The sequence below is a fragment of the Lolium perenne genome, chromosome 4 (genome assembly GCF_019359855.2).
Source record: "Lolium perenne isolate Kyuss_39 chromosome 4, Kyuss_2.0, whole genome shotgun sequence".
Classification (NCBI taxonomy): Eukaryota; Viridiplantae; Streptophyta; class Magnoliopsida; order Poales; family Poaceae; genus Lolium; species Lolium perenne.
This window is the reverse complement of record NC_067247.2, coordinates 320322064-320342734: the sequence shown is the minus strand read 5'-3', so window position 1 is coordinate 320342734 and position 20671 is coordinate 320322064. Positions and strand designations below refer to the sequence as shown.

At 42.3% G+C, this 20671-nt stretch overlaps 2 protein-coding genes across 2 annotated transcripts; one reads left to right on the top strand and one right to left on the bottom strand.

Moving 5' to 3' along the window:
• Positions 1-11662: 11662 nt before the first annotated feature.
• LOC127296307 (uncharacterized) lies at positions 11663-13852 on the top strand. Its single transcript, XM_051326347.2, has 2 exons — positions 11663-12968; positions 13595-13852. The coding sequence occupies exon 1, from the start codon at positions 11706-11708 to the stop codon at positions 12954-12956; it is 1251 nt and encodes a 416-aa protein (XP_051182307.1). The 5' UTR covers positions 11663-11705; the 3' UTR covers positions 12957-12968; positions 13595-13852.
• A 670-nt stretch (positions 13853-14522) lies between these two features.
• On the bottom strand, positions 14523-15911 carry LOC127349071 (transcription factor bHLH18-like). Its single transcript, XM_051374867.2, has 5 exons — positions 15850-15911; positions 15732-15766; positions 15162-15644; positions 14702-15082; positions 14523-14594 (listed from the first exon to the last, which is right to left on the bottom strand). The coding sequence occupies exons 2-5, from the start codon at positions 15762-15764 to the stop codon at positions 14523-14525; spliced, it is 969 nt and encodes a 322-aa protein (XP_051230827.1). The 5' UTR covers positions 15765-15766; positions 15850-15911.
• Between the last annotated feature and the right edge of the window lie 4760 nt (positions 15912-20671).

Genomic DNA, 20671 nt, shown 5'->3' with positions numbered 1-20671 from the left:
TTTGGATCTTATCCATATGGTGATGTAGAGCTTGTGGTTACTTCCATAGCAAGCTCTAGTTCATCGAAAACGGATTCCGCATGAATCACTTGTTGCGTTTTCGATATTGGAGTTTTTCTCGGTTTCTCGTATTGAGAGGTTTCACTCTAAAATACATAGAAAAACCTACCCCACTTGTTCTTAAGCTTTTCACTCTTTTTTGGGTAGCTCTTGTCATACCCTTTACAACAAAATTGGTTTCACCTAAATCCGAGTTTCCTAACTCAACTTGTTGCATTTTCGAGGTTGGAGGTTTTACCGGTATGTCTTTTTTAGACAGGTCAAACCTTTCGTCTTTTATTTATATCCTACCTTACTGGACTATGATGGTTCCCTGCATGATCTTGTAGAGCTTGTTACTAGCTTCGAGACGAGCCCAAGATCATCAAAATCGGAGTCCGGATGCAAAAGTTCTTAAAGTTTTCGTATCGGGTGTTTGGGCAAAAAAACTGGGGGGGCGGAACTGCCGCCGGAACTGCCGCCGGGAGCACCCCGGCACTGCCGGTGGCGCAAGGCCTGCACTGCCGGCCACCCCGGCACTGCCGGTGGAAAATGGCCAGCACTGCCGGCCACCCCGGCACTGCCGGTGGCACAAGGCCGGCACTGCCGGCCTGTCGCGATTTTTGCCCCAACGGGCAGAAATCTGAGGCCCCTATTTAAGGCCTTCTTCCTCCTCTTTCTCCCCACTTCTTCTTCCTCCTTTGGCTCTCCACCATTGCTGACCTTGAGAGCTTTCCACATCCCTCTACTCCTCCAATGATTCTTGAATCCATTTGAGGGAAAAGGAATAGGAGATCTAGATCTACATTTCTACCAATCAAATCCATCTCTTTGTGAGTGGAACTCTCTAGATCTTGATCTTGGTGTTCTTTGTGAATTCCTTTGTTCTTCCTCTCTTATTCCCCCAATAGCTTTTGTAGCTTTGTTGGAATTTGAGAGAGAAGGTCTTGAGCATCTTTGTGGTGTTCTTGCCATTGCATTTGGTGCATCGGTTTGAGTTCTCCACGGTGATTCGTGGTGGTGAAAGCAAGTAGGTTGTTACTCTTGGGTTCTTGGAACCCTAGACGGATTCTAGGCCTTTGTGGCGATTTGTTGGGAGCCTCCAATTAAGTTGTGGATGTGTGCCCCAATCTTTGTGTAAGGCCCGGTTTCCGCCTCGAAGGAAATCCCTTAGTGGAACCGTGACCTAGGCCTTTGTGGCGAGGGTCACCGGAGATTTAGGTGAGGCGCCTTCGTGGCGTTCGGTGTGTGGTGTGAGTACCGCATCTTGGGGTGAGGCCTTTGTGGCGTTGGTGTGCATCGAGCAACCACACCTCAAGGTGAGCCTCTTGTGGCGTTCGGGAGCACTAAGCAACCGCACCTCTCCACCGGAGATTAGCACTGCAAGAGTGTGAACTCCGGGATAAATCATCGTCTCCCGCGTGCCTCGGTTATCTCTATACCCGAGCTCTTTACTTATGCACTTTACCTTGTGATAGCCATCGTGCTTGAAGTTATATATATCTTGCTATCACATACTTGCTTGCATTGCTTAGAATAAGTTGTTGGTGCACATAGGTGAACAATAGTATATAGGCTTTGGGCTTGACAAAGTAAACGCTAGTTTTATTCCGCATTTGTTAAGCCCATCTCGTAAAAGTTTTAAATCGCCTATTCACCCCCCCTCTAGGCGACATCCGTGTCCTTTCAATTGGTATCGAGCAAGGTCTCTCATTCTTAGGCTTCACCGCCTTGAGAGTAAAGATGTCGGCTAGAGGATTAGTGCACGATAACACTCTTATATTAGATGGCACAAATTATGATGTTTGGAAAATTTGCATGCTTAGTCATTTTCGGGACATTGACCCTCATATGGAGAAAATTGTAGATATAGGTTTTTCTCCTCCTATGGATTCACAAAATCTAACTTTAGAGGATGAGAAAAATTTATATCTCAATTCTCAAGCTTCTTATGTTCTTATGAATGCTTTGCGAGATGTAGGTCTTTTTCCATACTTGCCTTTTTGGAGCGCTCATGAGTTATGGACAAAAATTCAAGATAAATATGATGTGTCCAATATTATGAAGGATGATTGCATTACTTCCACTTCCGGCCGTGATGAGTTCTCATCTTCATCCACTTCACCAAAGTGTGTCAAGACACAAGGTAATGATATGGTGAGTGGTGATGAAAATTGCAATGTTGATATTGAGCTTTCTATTGATGATTCTTCATCTCTATCTCATTACAATGCTTCATCTATGGACTTAAACACATCTAGCACTAGAAATGATTTACATGCTTGTGTTGATAGTCCTTGCATATCATGTGTAAGTTGCTTGAATAAATCTAATGATGATATGCTTGCTTTGTCTTGTGGCCATGATAAAAATGATTCTATTTCCTCTAGTTGTTGTGTGTCTAACAATGTAGAGGAAACCAAAGATTCTATTGTTCAAGACAAGATCTTGAAAGGAGCCTCAAGTAACTCCTCATCTTTATCTCACGGTCCTCATATATGCCTTATGGCCAAGGGTTCCACGGTACCTCCTACCATGGAACCTAATATGTCTCGTGGTGATAAGGATGAGGATGAATATGAAGAAGAGGATTGGGTTGTCTCTCTACGCGATAAGGGTAAGAGCGTATTCAAGGTTATTTGCAAAGATAAAATTGCTAGCACTCACTTCTTTGAAATCTTGACTACCGCTATTGAGAGCCAAAAACTTATTTGGATGCATGAGAACACCATTGATAAAAAGGGTGCTCTTGAACGAGAGTATGCCAATGATGTAGCATCCCTAAAGAATGATCTTGAAGAAGAACAAGAGACCGTAGCCTCTCTTGAAGAGCAACTTGAAACCCTTGAAGTGTCTCAAAATGAAATAGTTTCTAAACTCACTAAGGAAAGAGACCATGCTAAAGCTCAAGTAAAAATGCTTAAAAAGGAAAATTCCAAAGTTGGTGTTGGTCATGATAAACTTGTTAAGGATCTAGATGATCTAGACAAGGCCCACAAGGTCTTGGAGAGCGAACACTCTATCCTCACCAAGTCCCATGAGCAACTTCAAGCTTCCTATTTAAAAGAGCATGCCAACTTGCCTTCTCCCATTGCTATTAATAATGATGCTTGTGCTACTAACTCTACTTCTTGTGAAGCATCTATCTTGAAGGAGAATGTTGAGCTAAGGGCTCAACTTGAATTGCTAACTAGCAATTATGGGAAAATTGGAAGAAAATCATGGAAAGCTTTCTAGCTCCTATGAGGATCTTCTAGCTTCTCATGATAGGCTAAAGTTAGCTCATGAGGCTATCATATCAAAGGCAACACCTTGTGAGCCTCATGTGAATACTAGCACTACTACTCAAAATGCTATATTGCCATGTGCTAGTCCTAGTAATTCATCCACTCATAGTATTGCTAAATCTTGTGATGAATTATCTTCCTTGCCTTGTTGTTCTAACAATGTAGGTTCTACTTCCTCTAGTACTTGTGTTGTTACTAACCATGTAGAGGAAATCAAAGAGCTCAAGGCCCAAGTCTCTTCTTTGAAGAACGACTTGGTAAAGAGTCATGAAGGGAAATGCAAACTTGACAAGATGTTGAGTGTGCAACAATCCCCCAATGACAAGAGTGGACTTGGATTCAACTCCAACAACAAGAACAAGTCCAAGAACAACAATATTAAGAAGGGCCAATTACAAGTCAAAGACCCGGCCAAGATTGTTTGCTTCAAGTGCAAAATTGAAGGGCATCATGTTAGATCTTGCCCTTTGAAGAAGAAGCAAAAAGGGAAGCGGCCTCAAGCTCAAACTCATATTCAACCTCAAGTTGAAGAAATGCCACTTCCCAAGAAGAATCAAGCCAATGCTCCCATTGTGGAGAAATCTAGTGAGAAGAAGGAGAAGAAAAGAACTTGCTACATATGCCGTGAGAAGGGTCACATCTCCTCCTTTTGCACTATTGGTACCTCATCCAACTCTATCACCATTGATGATGTTTATTCTCTTCGTAAGGATGAGGGTGGCAATGTGTTTGCCAAATTTGTTGGTGCTCAAAGTGGTGTCAAGAAAAGAACCATTTGGGTTGCCAAGCCTATTGTGACTAACCTCTTAGGACCCAACTTAGTTGGGGACCAACGATCCAAAACTTGATCAATAGGTGCTTGTTGGAGGGCATTGGAGACTTGGCTACATCATGAAGAATTAAGGGATCTTCATCATTTATATTATCTCAAGCCAAGTCTTGGTTATCTTGCTTCTATCATATATTCAATGTTCCTCCTTGCGGTAACATGTGCTCAACTCATTTATATTGAAAGTTACTCGCCCCTTTGCATGTGTTAGTTTTGTTCCTAACATGTGTTTGTATATGTTGTGCTTCCTACTTGCTTTTTCTTGAGAAATCAAGTCTATGCATGTTGGGTTGCACACCATGTATTTGTGTTTGTGTTGGAGCCTCTTTGCATCTTGTTGTATCTTATATGGCTCTTATGAGAGATTAATGGACTATAACATTTTGGGGGAGTGATATTCCTTTAGGAATTTCACAATCCTAACAATGTGTGTACATGAGGAATATCACATAGAATTGATATTGCAAGATTATCTAGTCTCTATGTGGTATGTCATCTTCATGAGAAGTTCAAATTCTAATGTTCATTAATATCTCTTGTTGGATCTTATTTGCCTCTTGTGAAAATAAATTCCTTATCACATTATGGGGGAGTAATAAGCTTTGTGCATATTACAAGCCTAGAAAATGTGAACATTTGAGGTTGTGTCACATAGAATTGATACCGTAAATTATCTCTCTCCTATGTGGCATGTTTGCTCAAACAAGCTCCAATTTGCTTAAATGGCTTCATTGCTAATATCTTTGTGGATCTTATTTGTGAAAGTTTTTCTTGGCATGGTTTTTCCCAACGTGTCCCTCAATACATTTTTGGAAAACCATGTGCTTCAAGTCATACTATTAATTGCTTTGCATGTTGGTATGAATAATATTAATTGCTTTGCATGTTGGTATGAATACTATTAATTGCCTTGCATGTTGGTATGACTAAATGAAGCTATCAAGAAACTATCTTTGCATGATGGTTAACTCTTATCTTTTACCATATGCTTTGTTCGTTGTAAATATGATCTTATGTATACTTACAAACTACCACTGGGAAATATTTCCTAATACCTCTTGTCCTAGGACAATTGGTAATCAATTATGAGGTAGATATTTATTGATCATATCTACATTGGCTCTTGTATTTATATTGCCTTATTTATTGCCATGAATTTGTTGTGCTTTGACTCCCATGTGTCTTCCTTGCATCTTATGGATCTAAGTTGTCTATTCAAACTTTCTTAGCATTGTTAGAAGATATAGGTAGCGTGATGATCCTAGTTTTGTGCATTTTGTATTCATATAAAAAATCCTAGATAATGCACCAAACTTGGGGGAGCTCTTCTATATTATTAGAATGCTTAACATCTCTTGATCTTTATCAAAAATTTGGTTTTGGGAGACATAAAATTTTCTTTTTGGTACTTTGTGCCATTATAAAAAGTGTCGAGGGTTTGGTTTATTTGTTGGAACCTTGCTCTCTTGGGAGTTGGTTATCTCATTCCTTTGTGATTAGGTTTAATTAGCTTCTTATAATGAGATAAGTCTTTGGTCAATCTTGTGTTGATTTGATTCTTTGATATAATTTGGACAACCATTGTCTCTTGGTTTATTTGGTGTTTTGTCCAAATTGTATCTTCCTTTGGCTCTTGAAAGTATTGTGCATGCATATTTAATATATGTATATCTTATGTCATGTGTCACTTTCTTTGATCCAATATATAGGGTAAACTCCATCAAATCCTAATTTGGCTAAGATGTGCATGAAATTCAATTTCATATCTATATGCACATAGAATTGTGGAGTTTGTCCTATATGTTGTAGTGTGTCTAACTACTTCGGACCCAATTAGTTTGGGGACCTTTTTGTACTTTCCCTTTGTGTTAGGTACAATGGATATGCATTGGATGCTTGTCTCACTCTTGGGAATAAGTGGTGACTCAATGGTAACTTGAGGCAAGCTAGGATGGTCAACGAACACATATCTACTACATCCACACTAATGCTATCTTGGTAACAAGTATCTTCTCATGCATACTTTTCTTGTATCCAACCTTATGGTTGCATCTTGGCATGAATTTCTTGATTTGCAAATATTGTGCTTTTTGGCAAAAGTCTTAATGAATCCTCTTTATTGTGAATGTGAGTAATTTGAGATGAGTGCATTTGTTGGGAAGTATACTAAATCATGCTCATGATTCATCCATCCCAACTATGCCTATCTAGCAATTTTATTGCATATCAATTCCTCAAGGCTCACACATGTGCAATATCGATGAAAGTGCAAATTGAGTTATTTGTTGTGGTATCCTTTCTTGTGATACTTGTTGCTCCTCTCAAAGTATCTCAACTATCTTCTTTCCCTTGTTGATATTTGTGATATCTTTGATGTGTTTGTGGTTGAAGTTCATGAATGTACAATAAGATAAAATTGAGCCTTTGGCCATGCTATTAAGCAAAAATTCTTATTGTTATATTGCATGACTTCGTCTTGGATATCATGCTATATTTCTTGCGTATCTATTTTGTGGGTGCATGTTTCTTTGTGGATAAATATCTTTGTGATATTGCCCACTTAGTGAAACTTATACACATAAGAGATGATACATCTCCTTTTGATATTTTATTTATTTATTGCGTGTTGATTGGTCATGCTAAGCAATATAATTCATTGAAGACTATGATGATGCTTTTTGCTCATCCTTGTAATAGTCTTATAATATGCTTTATCATGCCTTTCACATATCCTCTTGGTTGAGCCTTTTATTATCGTGCCTCTTACTTGTTGCTCAACTATTTGTTTGTTGCAAGTGTTAAGCTTATTTTTCTATCTATGATCTATTACAAATGTTTGTGTTTCAAATGAGGGAGTGAGGATTCCATGTTATGCATATTGTATTCAAATACAACATTTTAATTTATGCATGTACCTTGGGGAGCTTCCTCATTTGATTTAGAGCACTATCTTGTGGTGATCATTAGAGTTTGATTCACTTGGTATCTTTTGTTTTTGAATGATATTATGGGAGTGATGATTCCATGTTTGTGCACTTTATACTCCAATGCAAATTGTCTAGTTTTGTGCACAAACCTTGGGGAGCTTCCTCATATTATTTAGAGCTATCTTCTTGATCTTATCATAATATCTATCTTTCTTTTGGTATCCTCTTTGTGGTTCATTTGGTTGCTTGCTTCATTTATTGAAGCTTCTTGACTTTGTTATCTTTTTGCAATCTTTGATCCTATCTATAGTGTGATTCCTTCCGAATATTCGTCATTGGATATGTGCATTTGATTCCACTCAAATTATGAGAAATGCACACGCTATGGAGGAACTCTCACTATATTGGCCTTCTAAATTTTTCACCCATTTCGGCAATTGGTGCCAATGGGGGAGAAGTTTGGAGGGTTTAAGGGAATTTGGTTATGTCTTTGCTTTGTGCTTAAGCATGTGCCTTTATTGCATTGCATCTTGTTGCTTTGCATAGTTGAATATTTAGAGGAAACTCCACTAGGCTTTGAATGCCAATATATGCAATGAAAGTCAAGATCATTCACACATGCATATATTATGGGGGAGTTTGCTCTATATATTCAACTTATTTGTTACTTAAATTCCTTATATAAACCCTCTCAAAGAGATTGTCATCAATTACCAAAATGGGGGAGATTGAAAGTGCATGGAGCCCCCATGTGTGGTTTTGGTAATTAATGACAATCCCTATGGACTAATGTTTGCATTGAGTTATATTTGTAGGAGTTGTCCATAGGTAATTCTTGAACCATATGTTGGCTTCAAGGTTGCAATAAGAAGAAATTGATGAAGTATATCAAGTGTCAAGTATGTCTTGAAGATGAAGATGAAGTGTGCCCTCAAGTTACTTCAAGACATCAACATGATGAAGAATTGAAGTGCAAGTTCAAGATGAGCCAACTCGAAGAGATCATAAGCTTGAAGCTTGCCATGGAGAAATGAAGTGCTAGTTCAAGATGAGCCATCTCGAAGAGATCCTTTGATTGACTCTTGTCATCCATATGGTGATCATGGATATGTGAAGTTGCGCCGAAGAAGAAGCTCTCCCATGGTGGTTTATGGGGGAGCAATCTACAAGACTTCATCTAGAAAGCACAAGCAAGAAAGGCGTTCCATCTTGTTGCGGTCAAGATCGTCATCATCGAGCTCAAGTGGAATGCGCAAGTTTAAGGTTTGCTCTTGATAGGGTTTCTTTCTCACCGGTCTCATAGTGTAGTTGGAGACCGGTTTATAGTTTAGTTGCCGTACTATCAAGAGGGCTCTCGAGTGAGTAACTCGATCGTATCATTCGGAGAGAGCTCAAACCTTTGCATCCTTGCATCATCTTTCTTGGTTGTTATTTGGATCTTATCCATGTGATGTTTTAGAGCTTGTGCTTATTCTCATGACAAGCTCTAGTTCATCGAAAACGGATTTCGTATAGATCACTTGTTGCGTTTTCGAGTTTGGTTCATCATCATCTTTCTTGGTTGTTATTTGGATCTTATCCATATGGTGATGTAGAGCTTGTGGTTACTTCCATAGCAAGCTCTAGTTCATCGAAAACGGATTCCGCATGAATCACTTGTTGCGTTTTCGATATTGGAGTTTTTCTCGGTTTCTCGTATTGAGAGGTTTCACTCTAAAATACATAGAAAAACCTACCCCACTTGTTCTTAAGCTTTTCACTCTTTGTTGGGTAGCTCTTGTCATACCCTTTACAACAAAATTGGTTTCACCTAAATCCGAGTTTCCTAACTCAACTTGTTGCATTTTCGAGGTTGGAGGTTTTACCGGTATGTCTTTTTTAGACAGGTCAAACCTTTCGTCTTTTATTTCTATCCTACCTTACTGGACTATGATGGTTCCCTGCATGATCTTGTAGAGCTTGTTACTAGCTTCGAAACGAGCCCAAGATCATCAAAATCGGAGTCCGGATGCAAAAGTTCTTAAAGTTTTCGTATCGGGTGTTTGGGCAAAAAAACTGGGGGGCCGGAACTGCCGCCGGAACTGCCGCCGGGAGCACCCCGGCACTGCCGGTGGCGCAAGGCCTGCACTGCCGGCCACCCCGGCACTGCCGGTGGAAAATGGCCAGCACTGCCGGCCACCCGGCATCGCCGGTGGCACAAGGCCGGCACCGCCGGCTGTCGCGATTTTTGCCCCAACGGGCGTAAATCTGAGGCCCCTATTTAAGGCCTTCTTCCTCCTCTTTCTCCCCACTTCTTCTTCCTCCTTTGGCTCTCCACCATTGCTGACCTTGAGAGCTTTCCACATCCCTCTACTCCTCCAATGATTCTTGAATCCATTTGAGGGAAAAGGAATAGGAGATCTAGATCTACATTTCTACCAATCAAATCCATCTCTTTGTGAGTGGAACTCTCTAGATCTTGATCTTGGTGTTCTTTGTGAATTCCTTTGTTCTTCCTCTCTTATTCCCCCAATAGCTTTTGTAGCTTTGTTGGAATTTGAGAGAGAAGGTCTTGAGCATCTTTGTGGTGTTCTTGCCATTGCATTTGGTGCATCGGTTTGAGTTCTCCACGGTGATTCGTGGTGGTGAAAGCAAGTAGGTTGTTACTCTTGGGTTCTTGGAACCCTAGACGGATTCTAGGCCTTTGTGGCGATTTGTTGGGAGCCTCCAATTAAGTTGTGGATGTGTGCCCCAATCTTTGTGTAAGGCCCGGTTTCCGCCTCGAAGGAAATCCCTTAGTGGAACCGTGACCTAGGCCTTTGTGGCGAGGGTCACCGGAGATTTAGGTGAGGCGCCTTCGTGGCGTTCGGTGTGTGGTGTGAGTACCGCATCTTGGGGTGAGGCCTTTGTGGCGTTGGTGTGCATCGAGCAACCACACCTCAAGGTGAGCCTCTTGTGGCGTTCGGGAGCACTAAGCAACCGCACCTCTCCACCGGAGATTAGCACTCGCAAGAGTGTGAACTCCGGGATAAATCATCGTCTCCCGCGTGCCTCGGTTATCTCTATACCCGAGCTCTTTACTTATGCACTTTACCTTGTGATAGCCATCGTGCTTGAAGTTATATATATCTTGCTATCACATACTTGCTTGCATTGCTTAGAATAAGTTGTTGGTGCACATAGGTGAACAATAGTATATAGGCTTTGGGCTTGACAAAGTAAACGCTAGTTTTATTCCGCATTTGTTAAGCCCATCTCGTAAAAGTTTTAAATCGCCTATTTACCCCCCCCTCTAGGCGACATCCGTGTCCTTTCAAGGTTGAGGGTGTCGATGACGTGCTGGCATTCAGATTCTACAACTGTTGGGGGGCATCAATGGTAGCACCAGGTCGCAATCCTTCGAGAACTGCAATAGCATTAGCTTCAGATAGAGTAATTCCTTTTTGTAGGGGGTGCTAGTGTGGAGGAGAGCCCGTTTCGCCTGTGATCGGTGCTCTCTGCGAGTTCTTGAGTTCTTGTAATTGACTTTCTCTCTACCTTAATGAAGAAGACAGACAATTCTCGTGCGTGTTCTTGGATTAGAGACTAGGCTATATTGATAATGCTACCATTACAGTCAGGCATGATTACTCCAAGTGTCCCTTGCTGTCCGATGGGGTAAAGGATGCATCCGTGTTAATCTTCACCCAACCATGTTGTGGTTTAGTCCCTTTGGATCCGACTTGAACTAGAATTAGAGGTGTGACTCGACTGGGGGCAAACCTCTAGCTTTCCTTTACCTTTTTCATCTACCTCTATGACCCCATAATTGATCAGCTTGGTAATGTTGTGGTAATCGATTATGAAATTGACTGAATGCTAAATCGATGCCTTTCCATCACCAAAGATTGAGTTGTTTCGTAAGCGTTAGGCCTCCACCAAATAAACAACAGTATGCATCTGATATCTTTGGTCTCTCTATCTAGAACGTTTAGAACCCACTCAACGTAATTCTTAATTCTCCTGCTTCTATTTTCCTAGACCGCTAGACCATTTGAAGCAAACCTCCAGGCGATTTTTTTTTTGACTTTGGGTAGTACCTTTGCTTTCCAAATAAGATCTCAGAGTTTTTCGTCACCTCTAGGTTGGTTAATTACTTGATGTAATGTAATACACATTGGATTTTGCTTTCTTTGGCTCCACTAGACCCATATGTTTCCATCCATTCAGTGTATTTCTTTGTATCTGTTCCTAATGGACTGGAATTTACCATTTTTCGTTTAACCTTCCGATATTGTCATACTGAGATGCCTAAGTAGCTTTCCTCAAACCCACTGACTTAATGTTGAGGATGGCAGCGCGATGGGGATATGGATATGGTATCACTATGAGACTGGTTTGTGTTCATCCCGTGCCGTGCCAGGCTCGCCTGCGTGCGGCCCAAGCACAGCCCTAACGTGAAAGCTGCCATGCGCCAGCACGGGCCCGTTAAGCCACGTATCCTGGTGGGCTTAGCACGGGCCAGCCTCGCGTGCTTCCAGCGTGCCGGCCGAAAGCACGGCCCGTCAGCCAGGTTCGGGAAGTGGTGTGAGCGGCAACTAACTACAACACACACAAACCGGTAAATAGGGTTTGCCTACCTTGGGTTGGATTCCGTCGCCTAGCATGGTCTCCCGGCAAGAACCGCCGCCGCCGCCGCCGCCGCCGCCGCCGGCGGAACCCGCTCCTACCACCTTATTCGATCTCGGCGAAGACCTCCTCCTCGAGATACTCCTCCTCCTCCCCTCCCTACCGAGCCTCGTCCGCGCCGCTTTCGCCTGCCGCACCTTCCTCCACGCCGTCCGCTCGTCCCCCGCCTTCCGCCGCCGCTTCCGCGCGCTCCACCCGCCCCCGCTCCTCGGCCTGTACTTCGACCCCGACGGCGCAGGCATCCCCGCCTTCGCCCCCCTCCGCCGCCGCTCCGACCCGGACCTGAGGGCCGCCGTCCGCCGCGCCGACTTCTTCCTCACGGGCCTCCCGGACGACGACGACCACAGCCCCGGCTGGGTCATAAGCGACTGCCACGACGGCTACCTGATCCTCGGCAACTGCACCACAGGGCAGGTCGCCGCCTACAACCCCCTCACGCAGGCCCTGGATCTCATACCCCGGCCCCCGGCCGACTTCTACGATGGCTTCCGCGGCTTCTACGACTTCCTTGATTACCACATCATCTCCCCTGAAGAGGACGACGGCGTGTTCCACGTAATCTTTGCCTGTTACGACGAGTCGCGGGTGCGCGCTGCGGCCTTCTGCTCGGATACCGGGGCCTGGCAGGTGTTCCCCTGGTTCGAAGCTCTGACCACACCGCAGCCTGCCGACCAACACTGGCTTACCGTTGGTGAGATGGTGAATGGGTTCGTCTACTGGATATACGCGGGAGAAGCCGCCATGCTCGTGCTCAACACCACCACACTGCAGTTCTCCAAGGTGGATCTGCCGCCCGACTTGGAAGGACAAACTCACATGTTTATGGTTGGCAAGACCAAGGATGGGGGGCTCTGTATCGTTGTTACGATTGGATTCGAACTCCATATTTGGCTCCGGAAAACTTCTGATGATGACGGAATCGAGAAATGGGTGAATACCCACGCGATTGGGTTACAGAATATTGTTGAGCAGACTGGGGGTACACTGGAGGAACATGCTAGACTCAAGGTTGTGGCTGTTGTCGATGGATTTGTCTACTTCTCTACCTTTGAGACCTTTCGGGATGGCATGGTTCCTTGCTGGTTCTTTTCTTTAGACCTCGAGACATCGGTCTTTGACATACTCTTTCAGAGGAGATCTGATGGTCATATACATCCCTACATTATGCCCTGGCCAACTTCTTTAATACGCGACAAGGCATGCCTTCAAGTTGAAGGTGTTTCATGAAATGCAGACAAGGTATCATAGTGTTTTCCATTTTGGGTCATCAGATAAAATTTCCAGTTTTTATATTCTGAAGATGAGAATGAATAGGACATTGTTATTTTGGGATACGAGTAAACTGCACTGTCTACAGTTTTATAGCTTTCAACAAATGCTTGCTTGTGTTTTTGTTTGGCATATTCATTTCTAAAGGATACCCATTAATACTAAGTCGAGTGCTAGTAGTGCCTTCTGTTTTATTCCCTTCAGTTGCAAACGATGTTATCGAGCAATAGTCTTCAGCTCTATACCACTCACTAGTCACTGCATGTCTGAATATGTTTGAGTTATTACATTTTCACTTCATATTCGTAAATAGATCCTGCTTTTTTATTAGTACAGTTGACAACCTCCATTTTTGTTAAGTACTTTTCTTTAGGTTGCGGTCAGACTGAGTTTGGACTATTAAATGCTTGTAAGGACTTCTTCTGAAAGCAAAAGAAGCAAGTCTAGATCGATTTTTTTACGTATTGCAAAGGGATTTACGCTTCAATGTGTTTTGGGAACTGTAGTATACTTCAGAAAAAAAATGTTTTACTGTCTCAACTCTCAACCATCGCTGAACTAACATGCTCAATTTTACAACCTGGAATCTTGTGCAGGATTAACATTTTGATTTCGTAGCAACTACAAGTCTTGAACATGGCGGATGGATCAAATGAGGAGGTCTGAAGGTGTAGCTCAAGAGTTTCATCAGGGAACAATGGTCTCTTTTTTGTTTATCTGTATTTGAACTCTTAGTGGAATGTTTATGAAGGCTTCAAACTATGTTTGTGAAGTGTGTGTGCACTTTGCTTTGAACCCTTCGAGATGTGGGGAAGTGTGTGTGCACCTTGTTCATATCATGGGTTCAATTTCTATTTTGGTTTTTTATCAAAGCTATTCAAATGCTTTAATATTTAAACTGTGGCCCTTTCAGAAGTTTTGCTTCGTTAGACCTGCTAGAGTAGAGTACGAACATGGAATCAGAGGAGTAACCTGGTTAGTCACATTAATTGGTAGTGGCCTGAGGGCATGGCCAACCATATGCCCTAACTTGCTTCCCCACGGGTCCAACTAGGATCGGATGCCACGGTGTAGGCTGAATTGTGGTTCGGTTGTGTCAGTAGCTGCTTGCAGAGGAGGCATGATCCTCAAGTAAAGAAAGGAGAAAAGAATGAGGAGATGGGAAAAGCACAAGGAGAAAAGTAAAACCCAGGAAGGAGATTGGATGGCCCTGGGCCAGCGTATGCAGTATGCTTACATCAGGAAGCAACCAGTGCGTTGGGCAGAAGGAAACCGAGCGGTGGCCTTGCATGCTTATGCTGAGCTGGTTGTACTGAAGCGACTACATGTGACTGCTTCCTTTGTACATGCCCTGAAATGGTACAGACTGCACACGCACCACTAACAGAAATCGATACATGTGACCAAATCCAAAAAGTTAATTTAGTTTTCACTAGAATGCAGAAAGTCTTGTTCATGGTATAAGAGAAGGGGAAAGACCTAATCAATCATTTTGTCATTTGTACAATCGTTTCCATTCTACTGTCAGTTGAAACTTCTGAGAGCCATGGTCAGGTTCTTCACGAGCTCACCCGCAGATGGAAAACCCTCTTCGATCTGCACAAAACTGGAACATGTCAATCCTCCGATCATACATTATAGACGTGGTTTATCCCTTTTTAGCCTTGCTAGCACAATGTAAAGCCAGATAAGAGAGGTCTTGCCTTCGCCGTAATGGTGATGTTGAGGCACGAGTCGGTGAAGGGCACAACGTTGGTGTTTATGATGGAGAGGCCCTGGTTCTCGAGCTGGGACAGGACCATCACCAGCACACCTCTCCTCTCTTTGCAGCAGATTTTCAGCAGCACCGTGTCCCCCCGGATGCTGGCCTCGACAGCCAGGCTCGAGTACTCACCATCGCTGTCACCGGTGCCACTCCCGCTGGGGCCTGCCGCGTCACTGTCGGCGGCGGATATGGAGCATTTGCTCTCGAAGACGGTTGACTCTGACGACCTCCGCGCGCCCTGCTCCTCCAGGGCCTTCACCTTCTCCTCCAGCTGCTTCACGTACTCGATGGTGCCCCCCAGCAGAGAGATCTTGTCTGTCTGCAAAAACCGGGAGATGGTTAGTCGGCACCTGGTCTATGATCACATAAAAATGCAGCCATGTTGTCTCATCACGGACCTTCTTGAGGCCAGGGACGATGGTGGCCAAGGACACGAACTGCTGCTGCAGCTTCTCCCGCCGCTTGCGCTCGGCGATGACGTGTTCCTGGGCGTTCCCCGGCGCCCTGCTCCGCCTCTCCGGCTCTTGCACCTGCATCGTCAATTCGATGCCGTCCGGCTGCCAGGCACCACCGGAGAAGTTCAACGTGCTAGCCTGGCCGGCGCCGAAGGAGAGGAAGTTCGACGACTGCGGTGGCGGCGACGGCTGCCCCTGCTCGTTCTTCACCGTTGCCGCTCCGAACGGCAGGTTGGGCAATGATGACGAGCCCCCAAAGGTCGGGAAATTGGAGCTGCGTGATGGATGAAACGACGGGGCTGCCATTGGAGGCGTGTAGTACTGCTCCTGATGGTCGGGTAACGGTGGCTCTGCGAACTGCTGCTCCAGGCCGGGTGCGTGCCCCCCTTCTTGCTGCTGGTACATGTAATCAAGCTCCTCTTGTTCCTGACATGGCATTGCGAGAATGATACAGTCAGCTCGAATCATCTGAACTTTCAGAGGCCAAAAGGGGACATTGGTTCATGTTCTTACCGTCGGCGTTAGCCATTGGTTTGGTTGCTCCATCACTGTACACACACGAAGAGCAAGACAATGATAAGCACATGGGAACACCAAGCTTAGAGAAGTAGAACTTCTGGCGAAGACATACCTGCTCTAGGTTCTGTTCTCTTCTCGGCTGCTCTCTTCTTGACTTTCCTGTCGTGCTTACATACAAGCATATATATAGCGGTGTGAACTTCCGGCTATTGCTGCTCAGAAGAAGGCGTACACGTGCCCCATGCATCCGAAGATAAGGTCAGGGTACTTGCACGTTTGGCTTCCGCACACACCGTACGCGCGTTTCATTTTGTTTTCAACGCCTTTTCTCTCCAGTGCAGTGCCTACTCTTGTGTTGACATCACAGCTGCGATCTCCGACGATCTCCTGCTATCTTTATTCCACTCCAGGATTTGTGATCCGAGACCAGGTTCTAAACAACCCTATCGCATACCTCAACAAGACCTGTCTGAAGATTCAGTAGGTTCGATGACAGTGACACAGAGACAGAAAGTGTGCGTGCATGGTCGCCTGACGAAGTCTGTTTCACTCGAAAGTACGGCAGCTTGCAAGTTGGAACCAAGTCAAGGCAGTTCTTACATGCATGGATTGGTGGTTCTACTGAACCCGTACGTGTGCGCAGTTCTGGAAGGATGTGCTCGTCTGCTGATAGACCTTGTGCAGAGTAGGTTGAAGCGATGGCGACAGTTCTGGAAGGATGTGTGTACCTAGTTGTTGAGTACAATTCTATGAACTCCACTAGTGTGCATACCAACACCGTATCCCTTTTCTGCAATTGTTTAGCAGATCCATGCGATATTGGCGATGTATTCTTTATACTGAAACTGCAAGCTTTTGGATTACACAAGCAATGCAAATCCCAAGAATGAGACTTCAAATCAAAGTGCAAACACAAGACAACTGTTCCGGACCAACTGGCTGGAAAGTCCAAACCTGAGGAGAGCAAAGGAAGAGGACAAATGACTAGTTGTTTTGTCTTGGCCCCATTAACGAGGTTAAGGCGTTAACCTACTAGATTAAATAGCACTTTGTCGCGCAACTTGGAATAAAATGTGGTTTGATCCACATGAAAAAGCCAGCAAATCTGATGCAGGTGCCATGTCAGGCGAGACAACAAAATTGATGTATGGGAGTGGGTACCTGACCTTGTAAATATTTTCATCTCCATGCTTACACTTTTGGTGCATGTCATATTATACTTTCAAGAACCCGGTGTTCTTTTCATTCATTCGGTATTGAGGAGTACAGGGCACCTAACCTTGTAAAATTTTCATCTGCATGCTTACATCCTGGTGCATTTCATAGTCTTTTCATTCAGGTGTCATTGTGATTTCGACTGCTATAAGTTGCATCATCTTCGTATCCAGAGTTTCAGACCGATGTTGTAGAAACTAAATCATGTGGTAATTAGGAACTGTGTCATCGTCTTAATTTTTGCTCGCTGTTAAACATAAGACATACTGGAAGTATAAGCTTTGATGGCACCTTTCGGCTGGCTAACATTGCTGCCAGGAGCAACTTGGCTGCATATAAGATTGCGATGCAAATATTTTCCCTAGATTTAGTGGCTTATTGTAATTTTATATTGCTTATAAACCAAAACCACATGGCCTAATCACTACATAGGAATGCAGTTGACTACATTTATAGACGAACATGGCCAACTTGATCAGCAATACAACCTGAAAGTTCGGCATCGTCGTACACCCTCGTTTTTTCTAGGCCTTTTTAGCATGTCTAGTACACCACTGGATTGCCAGCATCAACAAATTACTCCACTAGGCAACTTGGATCAGTTACCCGGCCAGACTACAACCACATGCAAATACTATGATTAAGTGCCTTTTCAGCTTAATTAGACGATCAGTTATAAACTTTGAGGTGTCAGTATTTGAGAAATCATGCTTGCGTCAACTTGTGCTACTAAGCACCTACGGCTGGCATGACCATCTCGTTGGCACATTGCATTCGGATCTTACCTTATTTTTATTGTAAAATGTACAGCTGAACCAAATGGCTCAAATGGAAGTAAACAACCGAGGAGATTAATCTTTAGAGTTGTCAGGATATCATAGTTGAATCTTGGAAAGGAGACTGTTATCGCAAAAATATAAAAATAGGACCGCTGAGTTTACAATTAGATTTACTTACGAAGGAATCAAAGAGCTCCACTTGCCATTTGTTGAATCATGCAACTTGTTCCACTGGAACCTTTTCTGTCCATTCAACATGGCACAGTGATACAGTAAAGAAAGATGGTGTCTCAACACCAATCCTTGTTTCCTCTGGTTAATCTAAATGTAACTAGAAAATGGCAAGTCTTGCCTCGTTTAAAAAAGTAACTAGAAAAAAACCTTTAATTTACGCTGCTTAGCACTTCCAGCATATGTAATTATATCATTTACTTTTCCTCAAGCATGCGTGGTTAAGTCATTATCAAGCAAAAAATCTATTGAACATTTTTTTCCATAGTTTTGAGTTCTAGTAAATCATATAATTATTTTGATAAAACAGCGACACCAGATCCAAGATCTAAAATAGCATGATGGGTATCTTTGCCAATAGTGATTAATATTTTGGCGAGTCAAACATCCAAACTTTGGTGGTATCATGGCTTCAGTATTATATATTTCTATCTTTTCCTTGATTACATAGTTTGCTATCTAGGAGCCAAAACCTCCTTGATGAACATTAATGGATGGGTCATTAGAAAACTTTTGTAGGATATTGATAAATCCATACAACCTGCATTTATCAAGGTCAAGTAGAGGTTCTTTTGTTTCACTTAGCATTTAAGCTCTTATATTTGTTTATCATTTGTGATCATTGATGTTTCAAGCATAGTGGTTTCCTTTTCTTCCACCATATTAAGGGTCTTCCAAGACTTGTTTATTACTTCTTGCATATATTTAATAGTTTCCTCGTGGTTCTTTTGGGCTTGGATGAAGTTTTTAGAAGACATAACTTCTTGTGTTAGAAGGTCCACTTTTACATTTAAAGCATCTTGTCTTTCAAAATTAGCTATGAATTTCTTTATTTAGTTCATTTTGTGTTGATGTAAAAGATCTAATTGTTTTTTTCTAAATCACTGTAGTTATTATTACCACTAGTGTATTTGTTAAGAATATATCGTGGCCTGCCATATGAGTTGTTGTAGGTATCACCATATGAGTTATTGTAGTTGTTTCCATATCCATTGTTACCAAAATTGCTTATGTAGTTGACGTCTACACTTTCATTGGTGTTTTTTCAACTAGTTCTTATAGGGGACCATTACCAATGTTTTGTTTTGATATGTAGGCAAATATTGCATCTATTTTATTGGATACAAGATCTACTTCTTCAATAGAGTTTACTTTCCTAGATGGGTCTGTTGCTCTTTCAGTCTGCCATTGACTATGGTTGTGTAGCATGTTTTCTAGGATGGTTTTGGCTTCAGGTACAATTTTACTCATAAAAGCACCCCTACATCAGAGTCTATCACGCTTCTTGACATAGAGTTTAACCCATTGTAAAAAGAGTGTAGGATTGTCGATTCATTTACTCCATGTGATGGGCAAGTTCTAAGAATTTTTTAATTCTTTCCCAAGATGTTGCTACATGTCCATTGTCATTTTGCCTAAATGATAGGATAATATTTCTGTTTTGTAGGATTTTAACATGTGGATAATCTTTGTTTATAAAAGCTTCTTTGAGGTCATCCCAAGAATTTATGCTAGCAGTAGGTAGTGATAATAACCATTCATTAGATTTGCCTCTAATTGAAAATGGGAATAATTTCAGTTTGACAATGTCATTTTCCACATTTTAAAATATTTGCATGTCACAAATTTTACAGAAGTCATGCAAGTGCATGGAGGTATCCTCACTAGCACTTCCCCAATTGTTTTTTAGCTATGAGGTTTAATAGAACATGACTTATTTCAAAGCTTTCAGGAGTTATTTCAGGTGTTGTGATAGACCTAGCAATGAATTGGTCATTAGGAGTGTCTGTGTAGCCACAAAGTTTTGTACATCTTTCTCCCATGTTTGCAAGCAAAAGGTTTATACTTATATTGATTATATGCTCACAAATTGTAAGTTGGCATTTAGCACAACCATGCTTTCATGAGGCACGCTTTCAACATTGCACTTATTTGAAAGAGTACTTCCATATCATGGGACAAAAGGTACTCCTGCTGCTTTCTTTATGATACATGTATACTTACAATGACAAAAACTTATTTGGGACCTATGTTGAGTAGCATGAGGTGTAGGTACTCGTATTCAAGGGGCATGATATTTTCAGCTTATGATTTGTCAAGCATATGACTCACTTGTGCACTCACATTAACTTTAACCATTCAAGATGCCTATGATAGGGGTAATGAGAGCTCAAAGCTAATAAGTATCATACCTTTTTGAAGGCTTTATAAAAATTGTTGATCCTTACTTCCTTCTTCGAATGACATTTCTTTTCCTTTTATGTTGAGTCTTCATCTTCTTGCTTTATGCACCACTAAGAGAGCATAGTTGTCATTCTGAGTATAATGTGCATAGTCCCAAGATTTATTGATTGATTCATGATTATGCTATTGCTTGTTCTTAAATTACTTGTATCTAATCACCCTCTAAACTTTAAAGGTGCCCTAGAATTTATGTTTTGCTATTCCATAAAGGATAATATGAATACCACTTTGCTATGTTTTCTATATGCTCATAAACAAACAGTTGCTTTCATTGCATAATTATTCATGATCTTTTGTTTGAGTTACTTCTCATGTTATAACATAATTGTTAAGTCCTATTGTTAGAATTATATCTATCATGCCTATGTTTATAGTACTTTGATCCCTCTTTACAATGCTTTACAAAAGCTTGATCAAGATTGTGATAGTTGCATGTCAACACACAAATTATTTTTTGTTATCACT